At 34.8% G+C, this 12,690-nt stretch overlaps 1 protein-coding gene across 1 annotated transcript; it reads left to right on the forward strand.

Moving 5' to 3' along the window:
• The first annotated feature begins 5,492 nt into the window (after nt 1–5,492).
• On the forward strand, nt 5,493–11,367 carry LOC109102456 (butyrophilin-like protein 8). The gene is made up of 7 exons (XM_042757379.1): nt 5,493–5,599; nt 6,906–7,244; nt 8,206–8,243; nt 9,050–9,077; nt 10,614–10,651; nt 11,008–11,035; nt 11,246–11,367. The coding sequence occupies exons 1-7, from the start codon at nt 5,581–5,583 to the stop codon at nt 11,365–11,367; spliced, it is 612 nt and encodes a 203-aa protein (XP_042613313.1). The 5' UTR covers nt 5,493–5,580.
• Nucleotides 11,368–12,690: the final 1,323 nt, after the last annotated feature.

Genomic DNA, 12,690 nt, shown 5'->3' on the forward strand with positions numbered 1-12,690 from the left:
TAAATGGCTGCCCACTGCTCCGAGTGTGTGTTCACAGTGTGTGTGTGTGTGTGTGCACTGCTGTGTGTGTGCACTTGGATGGGTTAAATGCATAGCACAAATTCTGAGTATGGGTCACCATACTTGGCTGTATGTCACGTCACTTTCACTTAATCCCACAACAGCTCATTAAGAAACTAAACCTGCTGGGCCTTAACAATTCCCTCTGTAATTGGATCCTGGACTTTCTAACTGGAAGACCTCAGTCAGTCAACACCTCGAGCACTACCACACTGAGCACAGGTGCTCCACAAGGCTGTGTGCTCAGCCCACTGCTCTTCACGTTGCTGACCCAAGACTGCACTGCCAAGTTCAGCTCCAACCACATCATCAAGTTTGCAGATAACACAACATTGGTAGGTCTCATCAGTAACAGTGATGAAATGCACTACAGAGAGGAAGTAAGCACAGCTGGCTGAATGGTGTGGCATCTCACCTGGACCACCAACACCATGTCACTCTCCAAAAAGGCACAACAGTGCCTTCACTTTCTCCGTTGGCTGAAAAGAACAAGTCTCCCTCCACCCATCCTCACCACATTCTACAGAGGATCCATAGAGAGCATGCTGACCAGCTGCATCACTGTCTGGTACGGGAACTGTAATGCAGTAGACCGCAAGACCCTCCAGCGGACAGGGAACACAGCTGCAAAGATCATCGGTGCCCCACTCCCCTCCATCCTTGAAAATTTTTCTTACACGATGCTCTAGCAAAGCCAACAGTATCGTGAAGGACCCCACCCATCCCTCCCACAGTCTCTTCCAGATCCTACCATCAGGAAGACGATACTGGAGCATCAGAGCCTGCTCCGCCAGACTGCTCAACAGCTTTTTTTCCCCCTAGGCTGTGAAAGTCCTGAACTCAAATCACCCCACACAAACCCCATACCTCCTGAAACATGGACCATCTCACCTCCTCCACCCCCCCCCCCACACACACCCCAACCTTACCACATCACAGAAAAACCTGTCTGAAACATTCTTTTTGTTGTGCAATGCAAATCTATTTTGTGCAATTCTCCTCTATGCGCACTAGACACATTTCACACAGATTGCTATGTGTACATAATCCCACAAAGACTCAAATATGCGTTTACATACTCGTGCACTACAAATCATCTTGCACTGTTCGTGCACTACAAATCATCTTGCACTGTTCCCCAGTCAGCTGCCTGACTTACGATGTTTCTCTTTGCGCATGTACAGTACTATGTGAAGCATTCGTATAGTCTATATATTTTTCTTTTTCAGTCTGTGTATAAGTAATCATTTGTTTATAGTATATTTATATTCAAAATCTGTTAGTAGGTTAGTTGTGTATAGGTACAGTGTTTGTGTAGCATTTGTATAGTTTGTATTTTTATTTTTTAGCTTATGTATAGGTAAACATTTATATATAGAATATTTATAGTCAAAATCTGTCAGTAGGTTGTGTATAGGTTTATACTGTTTTACTTCATTGTTGTATGTCTGTATTTATGTAGCACCGTGGTCCTGTGGGGCATGACATTTCGTTACACTGTATGTCCACACTGAACTTGAACTTGAGTATGCCTTGATCTTTGTGACCTAAATTAAAATTTTCTTTGTCAACACTTCTCTATTCCGACAACTGAAGATTGTGCAAGCTTGCTGGAAAGAAAACTTTCCCCATCTTTGATGAAAACGACGGCTACTGGCAAGTGGTTGTCGCAGCTGCCACAGAACAAGAACATGATGTCATTGTTGCTAAAATTATGGAGAGAGCAAAAAAAAAACACAATGTGAAATTCAACCCCAACAAGATCCAGTTCAAGGTGAACAATGCACATTTCATGGGCCATGTGGTAATACACGCCTGGTAAGGACATGTTAATTGCTGATACACTGTCACGTGCCGTTGCTGAAGGCCGACACACAAGTACAGATGATCTCAGTAATGAAAGAGTCATATATACACTTGAAGCAACAGAGACTTTCAGTGAAGAAATGCTGAAGCAGCTTACAGATGCTACTGCAAGAGGCCTACTGCAAGAGACTGTACAACTCCAGTTACTTGTGAAAACACAAAAGACAGGATCCCTCAATTCATCAGTTTTAGCCTGTTAGCCACACTGAAACTACATTTTGCAGAAACTACATGTCTCACACCAAGAAATGCAGCACACAAAAGCACATGCCAGAAAAATTCTGTATTGGCCTGGAATGACCAACACATAGAACAGATGGTTGAGATGTGTCCAACGTGCCAACAGTTCCAGTCCAGGAAAAAAAAGCAGAACAATCAGGGGTGGATCATCACCTTACTCTCCTCTCACTGAGAAATACTACTATCACTAGTACATCCTACTCACCAGCTCAGGGTATGATAGGAAGAGTTATGAGGAGCACCTTACCAGAGTCCAGTAAAGTCCTGCAACCAACTACTCCCAAAGGTGTTTATCAGGCACTCCAAACCCTGCAAAAGAAGCAAGCGTCTCATTACAATGTGGGAGCAAAAAGCCCTTCCACAACTACATGCAGGAAATACTGTGCAAATTGAAACAGACAGAAGGTAGCAACCAGGTCTCATTGTTTCAAAATGAGATGAGCCAAGATCGTATAACATCGTCAATGAAGCAGGATGACAGTTCCACCGCAACAGGCACCACCTGAGGAAAACAAATCACAAGCACATTTAGAGCCATGCCGATACACACTCTCACATCCCAGAGGCACATGAAGTGACAGATCAGTCTGTACAGTGTCAAAATTGTGTCACAACATCAAGTCTCAGCAAAAATATATACAAACCCGATTCCAAAATGTTGGTACAATGTACAAATTGTGAGTAAAAAAGGAATGGAATAATTTATATAAACTTATATTTTATTTACTATAGAATATAGATAACATATCAAATGTTGAAAGTGAGACATTTCGAAATGTCATGCCAAATACTGGCTCATTTTGGATTTCATGAGAGCTACACATTCCAAAACAGTTGGGACAGGTAGCAATAAGAGGCCGGAAAAGTTATATCTGAACGTGATCCAGAAGCGCAGGCGTTTTCTCTGGGCCAAGGCTCATTTAAAATAGACTGTGGCAAAGTGGAAAACTGTTCTGTGGTCAGATGAATCAAAATTTGAAGTTCTTTTTGGAAAACTGGGACACCATGTCATCCGGACTAAAGAGGACAAGGACAACCCAAGTTGTTATCAGCATTCAGTTCAGAAGCCTGCGTCTCTGATGGTATGGGGTTGCACGAGTGCGTGTGGCATGGGCAGCTTACACATCTGGAAAGGCATCATCAATGCTAAAAGGTATATCCAAGTTCTAGAACAACATATGCTCCCATCCAGACGTCGTCTCTTTCAGGGAAGACTTTGCATTTTCCAACATGACAATGCCAGACCACATACTGCATCAATTACAACATCGTGGCTGCGTTGAAGGAGGATCCGGGTACTGAAATGGCCAGCCTGCAGTCCAGATCTTTCACCCATAGAAAACATTTGGTGCATCATAAAGAGGAAGACGGGACAAAGAAAAAGCTAAGACAGTTGAGCAACTAGAAGCCTGTATTAGACAAGAATGGGACAACATTCCTATTCCTAAACTTGAGCAACTTGTCTCCTCAGTCCCCAGACGTTTGCAGACTGTTATAAAAAGAAGAGCGGATGCCACACAGAGGTAAACATGGCCTTGTCCCAACTTTTTTGCGATATGTTGATGCCATGAAATTTAAAATCAACATTTTTCCCTTAAAATGATACATTTTCTCAGTTTAAACATTTGATATGTCATCTATGTTGTATTCTGAATAAAATATTGAAATTTGAAACTTCCACACCATTGCATTCTGTTTTCTGTTTTTATTTACAATTTGTACAGTGTCCCAACTTTTTTGGAATCGGGTTTGTATTTTATATAAGTTAATTTAGATTTGTTTGTGAAACAATATGCATAATATAATATTAAAATATAATTAACTGTATTTTTAAATACATTGAATTATTGAACACCTACACATTTTTGAATGATTACAATTTAAGTTTTTTTTAATAGCTAGTAAACTATAATACTACACATTCTCAACAATTATGCTTTAAGCAGTGTATTAGTAGTTAGTTAGTATGCTACACTCTAAGAAATGTCTGTAAAAATAGGGAAATTTGCTACAGTATGTTAATAACATGAAATAATTTTCTGTATTGGTTTTTTACCTGCATTTTAAATTACGCATTGTGATTTTGGGTTACACGGTTACAATGGATAATGGATAATGTCCTGAAAAATTACAAGTATCTTTTCCATTTTTCTTACAGCGTACTAACTGATCAACAATCGCAAGTACAAGCTACTCACAAAGTGTATCATAAATGAACAATTATTAAATTATTATTATTATTATTATTAAATTGAACGACTACAAATAGCAGCTAACTCAATTCACATGATGTGTGTACTGCATCATGGTTACCTCTTTTTGTGTAATTTGGATGGAAAATTAGCGCTTTTTTATTGTCTGAGTCACTTATCAAAAGTTGTCAAATACATTTTTATAAATTGCTGAACTTGTTCTGAGTGCTTTGGGAAGAAAAAGTTGCTAGGGTAGTCTGAAAAGTTGTTAAATTTAGCAACAGAATTGCTAAGTTGCCAACACGTGCCTGCATTAGTAAATGCCAAGCCCTGCCAAGCCCTGATGGTGATGACACGAGCCAAAAGAACAAAATATTTTAAGCATATATTTAATTTTTTTCTTTAATTACTAAAAATGCATGCATGTAGTTCCAAATTATTAAACTATTTTACATATGCTTACTTGCCTAGTCCTATACAAAAAGCTGTACACCAAATGAGCATAGTGTCTGAATAGTGAATATTCATGTTACAGTAAGCTAACAATACCCAAATGACAGACTGCTTCTCCTAAGATTCTAAATTGTGCAATCTATAGTATAGACACTCCACTATTCCATAAGGTCACAGCAGCTAAAGTCCAGGGGCCCCACATCCAGGAGGACACCATGCGGGGCTGTATGTACACCTGCGTATGAAAAGAATGTACTTTGCCAATGGTTAAAAAGTAAGTTTTTAACAATATTCAGTATTGTATTCTCTAAAGAGAAGCTTTACAGTTCATATCTACAGTAAACCTAAATAACACATACCATTGTTGTGAGAACCAGTTTGGCCCATTTGGAAATGCTTATTCATTTCCAAAAATATTTTCACCCAGATCTCACTATTGTGAGAGATAGAGAGAGAGACTGAAATTCAAAGTGTTTAGTGTTTTTGCAAGCATTTTGATTTTGGGATATCAAAAATAAAATCAAGTGAAAAAGCAAAATATATATTTTTTAATATATTCCTTCCTTTATCTTGTGTATAATGTAGTGGAAATCTTTAGCTTTTTTATCATAACTCCCCCACATGGTTTTCACATATGTAAGCAGAAAAACTAGTTTTGGCTTGCATAAGACTGTTTTTTCCCCCTGTAGTTAAGTCAGCTGTTTGTGTGAGACTGAAATCAGTCTTCTCTCTCACTGGATGTGTTTTCTTCCTGTTTTAGAAAAGAAGCATGGCAGCAAGAATTAGCAGTAAGTTCTCTTCAATTAATTCTGAACTATTACTCTCATTATTTTTAGTTGTTAATCAAACCCTAAGGTGGGGTGTGTTTGGTGTGTGGTGTGAGTGCTGTTTCAGCACAATTAGAGATTGAGTTTGGTTTAAAAAAAAAAAGGTTATTATTGTATTGCATAAATTTGGGTTCTATCTTTTGGTGTCTGAATCTTCATATATTTCTGTATTTTATATTACTAGGCTTCTAGCCTTTAATGTGTAAGACGTATGTGTAATTGTGTAAAACTTCTTGTTTAAGCTCCTAATGAGTTGTCTGACTACATCAATTTGACATTTTGAAAGTTAGGTACTTAAGCGGGGACATTGTTATAATTTCGAGATGGCCACTGCCTTTATAGATAGAGGAACAAGAGTTCAACCACAAAAATCATGATCAAACGTACTTCTAGTGTTAACTTTGTCAGCTGTTTTCAATTTTAGTCTTAGTTTTGTGTTAAATGTCCATGTTAGTTTTTATCATATTTAGCCAACCTTATCCTGTTTTAGTCAAGTTTTAGTCGACTATAAGTCTCAACATTTCAGTCTAGTTTTAGCCTAAGAAAACCTGAAGCATTTTAGTCTTGTTTTTAGTCAATGAAAAACTGACATTTTAGAAATGAGATTATTATTAATTAACCGTAGTCCTACAACAGTATTAATTTTGGCAGCCATTTGTAATTTAGTCTTACTCAAATGTACATTTTAGTTAACATATTTATTTAGTCAACCTTGTCCTGTTTTGTTTAGTCAAGGTTAAGTCAACCATATTTATGAGCATTTTAGTCAGATTTTAGTCAATGAAATCTTTGTCATGCTGTATAATGGTTTGACTGATAAAAATGATTTTTTCTCAAAATTATATTTGTAATGATTGTTGCCATTTAAGAAATTTACTTCTAAATTTCAGGTATTGCACTTTCACCATTAAGCACAAATCGATAAAAATTGAAAAATGCATCCTTGTAACAGCGAAGCTCTGATTCGGTGCTTTAAATTCTTGATATTTGACAACCGCACACATGAACGCACACATGAGTGTACAGCAGTCCTCAATAACATTTGGTCTCCTTTTTTGACAAAAATAATAAAAGAGGTTTTTGGTAAAGCTCGTCTCGTCTTTGTCATGGGAAAAAAGCTTGTCAACGAACATTTTTCATTATAGTTTTCGTTAACAAAATGAACACTACGTACTTCATAGACTGAATTGTAGGAATAAGACTTTTTAAAACAAAATACAGCACAGGTGATATTTGAATCTTGCCCATGTGCCTTTTTCCCTCACAGATGACTTTCAGCTGGTTATTCCTGAAAGAGGTGAAAGAGTTAAGATTAATGCGGGATCTACTCTCACTGTGTCATGCCACTTGTCTCCTGCACTCAGTGCTGTTGACATGGAGATTACTTGGTTTGGTGAGATGTCTTGTATTTGTGCCTATAAGAACCGAGAGATGACACAGAGTGTTGGCTATGAGGGCAGAGCGAGTCTGTTCATTATGACCTGTCGAGAGGGAATGGTCTCTTTAAGAGTGGCAGACTTCAGAGAATCAGATCTGGGAGTTTACATGTGCAGAGTCGTCAGTAGAAATGAAACACAGCAGATAACAGTAGATGTAGCAGAAGAAGGTAAGCAGTTCACTCATTCCACTGATGCTCTGGTTGCGCCAGCTAGATGTACACTAGGTAGTAATATTAAGTTGGGTTCAAACATTCCATAAACTCACAGTTCACCCAAAAATGAAAATGTGATGTTTATCTGCTTACCCCCAGGGCATCCAAGATGTAGGTGACTTTGTTTCTTCAGTAGAACACAAATTATGACTTTTAGCTTCAGGCGTTGCAGTCTCTCAGTCGTACAATGCTTGGCAATGGTAACAGAATCTATGAGAGAGAAGAAAAAAAAAACATGCACAGAAAAATCCAAATTAAACCCTGCAGCTGTAAAGACACAAAACGATTGGTCTATGCAAGAAACAGAACAGTATTCATATCGGGGTTTTTTTTACCTCTGGTTCACGCAAAGTCTGAAAATGCACTTATAAGTCTGTGATCCACCATAATGCAACAAGAAGAAGATGATGCAGGCTGCTGTGAAGCGCTTTCACAAGAGTTCTAACAGTTCGGACATTGCGTGAATCAGAGGTAAAAAAAAAAAAAAAAAACTATATAAATACTGTTCAGTTTCTTTAACAGACTGATCGTTTTGTGTCTTTACACATCAATGTATCGTCACGAGCCGCAGGGTTTAATTTGGATTTTTCTGTGCATGTTTTTTTTCTCTCATAGATTCTGTTACCATTGCCAAGCATTGTACGACTGAGAGACTGCAACGGCTGAAACTAAAAATCTTCATTTGTCTTCTACTGAAGAAACAAATTCACCTATATCTTGGATGCCCTGGGGGTAAGCAGATAAACATCACATTTTCATTTTTGGGTGAACTATCCCTTTAAGACCAGCGTAGAATTAATATAAGTAATGGAATGGTAGTCTGCAGTTCCAAACATACCTACAGTAACTGATAAATTAGAGTTCAATAAATAGCAGTGTCTGTCCAATTAACAATTTTCTTTGTTGACATATGCAGTCTCTGCTATTTTCAAGGACCAGAGCTTCTTTACAGTGGTAAGACAGCACCTATCATTCTTTTTATGAACATATAGCACAGTATAACACAATATACAAGAAAATATAGAGGTATTATGTACATTCCATTTTATACAAAATTTTGTTAAATGATAAAGAACATAAAGCTAGACTCATAGGACATGAAACTGGTATACCACTGGTCTTGAAACAAGAAACAAGGCTCAAACTAATTATAACTACAATTCTTGCCAATTGAGGCATACATCTGTTTAGAAGTATGTTAACTGGTAAACAAGACTCAGGTGGAGACAATACAGTACAGTTGCAAGTAGCCTCAACAGGATACTAACAATGTTAATTCAAAATAAGAAAAATACGCAAATTATTAAACAAAGCTTTTTGGGAACTGTGGATATGAAAAGCTTACTGAGATGATGTGGTTGAATACAGGAACCAAGACTAAACTGGCAAAACCAGTCCTGATAATCAAAAAGCATTTATGTATGGACTGTTGGATTGTGTTCCAGAAGTCAAGCATGAACAACATTTACAAGTTTAATTATTTAATGTCACACACACAAAAATATGGCTAACATATAAAATAATCTAGATATTTGGAAATCTATCAAAGATCTCAATAGCATTTTCTTTTTAAAATAAGGCTAGCAACAGGAAAATTATCTGCTAAATAAATAAATGTCAATGTTGCAAGAAATTTAGTAAGCTTTGTGTTGTGATTTATGTTTATTTATATATTTTCATTGTAAGGAATCAGTGTAAATAAATCCTTGTGTTATGTATGTTCAGAGGAGCTGAAGTAAATAATTTTTTCCCCCAATCAGAATCACAACATGGGAGAAACAAGCAACAGTAAGTTGTCTTAAAACACTTTGTCATACTTATAAAAATACACTACTGGGGGGTATATTCCAGGAAGCAGGTTATGTGACCATACCCAGGTATGTTTAAGGGTAAAGTGCATAAACTCATCTCTTGGTTCCAAAAACGGAGGTAACTCTCAGGGTATGCAAGTAGCCATAGCAACTGATTCCCTGAACATAACCTGCTCCATTAACCTGCTCCATTAACCATTAATTTCACTATGATTTCAATTTTTGACATGGCCTTACTCAATATTAATATTGATATTAATATTAATATAGTCAATATTAAAGATATAAAGGTTATTTTCACAGAATGTTCTTTACATCTTTATGAAGGATGATTTTACGTAAAAAACAGTAAATCACAAAAAAAAAAAAATACTTTAGCTGGGTTTTCACAGGCAGGGTCTCACACACACACACACACACACACACATATATATATTAATTATAAAATATTATTATAACAAGGTAAAGTTTATTTTATTCTAATATATTTATTATTTTTTATTGTCATCTCACACATTGTGGATCTGCATTTATTATAATGTATTTCTATAAAAAAATACATATGTGATATTTCTTAATTATATTATATAATTAGCATCAAACAAACAATATAATTCTTATTCTCAGTGATTAAAAAATTAAAATGATTGCACCGTCATCAATTAGGTAGCGATATGCAGTTAGTATGTAAATTACCACTGAACAAAAGAAGAAGAAGCACTTTTTCTTAGCGTCGGTTTCCATGGTGATTCGTCTTGTGTGTTATCCGTGAACATACTCTGAGTTGACTGAAGTCGTTTTTGGAACCATACCTCAAGTAAGCAAGGTCTGGGTTAATCAACCGAGAGTTTAGGATATATGTGACGGTTAACCTTGCTTTCTGGAATACACCCCTGTTCAGAAGTTTGGTGTCAGTGAGATGTTTACTTTTATTATGCATTAAACTGATCCAAAGTGACAGTAAATATATTTATAGTATTACAAAAGATTTGTATTTTAAATAAATGTTGTTCTTTTGAACTTTCTGTTCATCAAAGAATAGAAAAAAATAATCTGGGATTCAACAAAAATATTATGTTGCACAATATTAATTATATATATATATATATATATTATATATATATATATATATATATATATATATATAATATATATATATATATATATATATATATTACATTGATAAGAAGAAATGTTTGTTAAGCACTAAATTAGTGTATTAGAATGATTTCTGAAGGGTCATGTGACACTGAAGACTGGAGTAATGGCTGCTTAAAGTTCAGCTATGCATCACAGGAAAAAAAAAAATATTAAAAAAAAATACAAAAAAAATAGATTAATCTAAAATACAAATTTAAAATAGATTAAAATAAAAAAATTGATTTACATTTATTTCACATTATTATTCTTTCAAAACCATTATGTGATTTCATAAATGTGTGTGTGTATATTTGAATTTCTAAATCAGATCATATTTGAGTAGAGGATATTATTATATTTTTCTGCTTTGTAGAGTCAGAGCATCACTGTGATTCAGACAATCAGCTTGAGGTTTGTGGGCATATTAATATTATTAGCTAACACACACACACTGTTGTTTTAAATATCTCTATTTTACTGTATAAATACAGTAAAGGTCATCATCTCTAGATTGACACTTGTAATGTCAATCAGTTTGCATCAACTTAAGACATATTGTTCTATTTTTTTGAATTTTAGATTACACTGCCAAACATATATTACAGTATTGCAAAATATTCCCAGCTTTTTTCTCAAAATGGTCTTTCACAACAAAAACTAATAATAAGTTGACGTTGACCCCTTTAGAATCACTAGATAAGTGAATCCCTGTTGTGTGATGAAGTTATGTCAACATTGTTTTACTTTTTTTTTTTCATCTCAATTAGGATTACAAGATTGGAGAGGCAATATATCGTAAGTTGTTTTTGAATTTAGTTACTATTGAATATATTAAGTTTCTTTCTTTCTTTCTTTCTTTCTTTCTTTCTTTCACCATTTTTTTTTCTGGAGCCCATTTGCATTAATAAAACTATTATTTGACATTTTGATAAACAGCTGCCATAATCTATGTGATGTGTGGATCTTATTTGTAAAGGATTTTTTTTTTTTTTTTCTGCATTAAAGAATTATCAATCCACTCTGCATATCACAGTGCTTCAGGGAAGGATCAGTGTAAGGTATGTGTGAATGTCATATCAAGTCTGGTTAAAAGCAGCTGCACAATTTTAAACAATGAAAAAACATAATCAAATATGAAACATAATCAAACTTTAAACAAAATCCAACAATAAAGCAGCTCCAACAATAAACCAAAGACACCACTGTAAATCATCACCAAAAACAAAGCAGTGTCATTATTCAGCTCCTGTCCAACTCAACACTGTGTTTGATTTAGGTTAGATCAATAACTGTGCAAAGTTCAACTAAAAAAAAAGTTAAATGAATGAATATGTCATTATTCAGCTCAATTTCAGTTCAATGTTGATTCAATTCAGTTCAATAACTCTAAAATTTGACAATAATAAACATTTGATTCATCTATTAAAAACAGCTCACAGAAGTCTGCGTCAGTAGTGTCATAGAAGGCACTTGACTTTAAATTATAGATATGGTGCTAGTGTGTTATGCGTATTGTAGGTTAAAAAGATGGGGTCTTTAATCTAGTTTTAAACTGACTGTGCTAAAATAGGAAAAGAATCTACTGTCTGCAGTCGATTCTGATATTCTAGGTATTTATCAACTGGCCACGTATAGTATCCTTTTTTGGCAATGTCTATTTTCAGATTATGTTTTACCTTTTGTAAAAGTAGCACATAACTTTTCTTTATTTAACTTGTTTTTTTTTTTTTTTTTTTTTTGCATGCTGTAGTATATATTACTGTTTGCACTGAGTGTAAAACAACGTGTGTGATAATGTTATGTTTAGCCAAAAAAAAAAAAAAAAAAAAAAAAGGTCTTATTTGTTTTTAATCTCATTTAGGATGTGCAAGGGAGAAAGGGACAACAGTACGTTCTGGAAATCATTGACTCTTTGTGCAAATAACAATTTTCAAAAAACAAAAAAAAAATTAAATTCAAAAAATAACCAAAAAAACATAAACAAAGTAAAATACAAAAAAATAATTAAAAGGTCTTGCCTTTAAAGAGGGTTTATTTTTTATTGGTTATATTTTTTATGGTTATTTTCTCTTTGTTATAGAATTATCATCACAGTACATCAAATCAGATCTAAGCCACCAAGACGAGCAGCCTGGGGTATATGTGAACTTTAATACCCTATTCATACAAGTAAATATATACACACACAATACATCATAAAATAAATTGAAACTGCATTTGTTTTAATCTCAATTTAGGAATGACAGAAGAATGGGAACCAAAAGCAATAAGGTAAGTTGCCTTAAAATAATTGGACTTTTGTCATCAAAGGAGTGTGCATTATTCATTAAAAAGAAATTTTGTGATATGATGTTTAAAGACTGCTTTATTTGATACCAAACTAATTTCTTTATTAGATAGAAAATATGTGGTTAATGTTGTGTGTAATAATGTGTCTACTTTAAAAGCAT

The sequence above is a fragment of the Cyprinus carpio genome, chromosome A5 (genome assembly GCF_018340385.1).
Source record: "Cyprinus carpio isolate SPL01 chromosome A5, ASM1834038v1, whole genome shotgun sequence".
Lineage (NCBI taxonomy): Eukaryota > Metazoa > Chordata > Actinopteri > Cypriniformes > Cyprinidae > Cyprinus > Cyprinus carpio.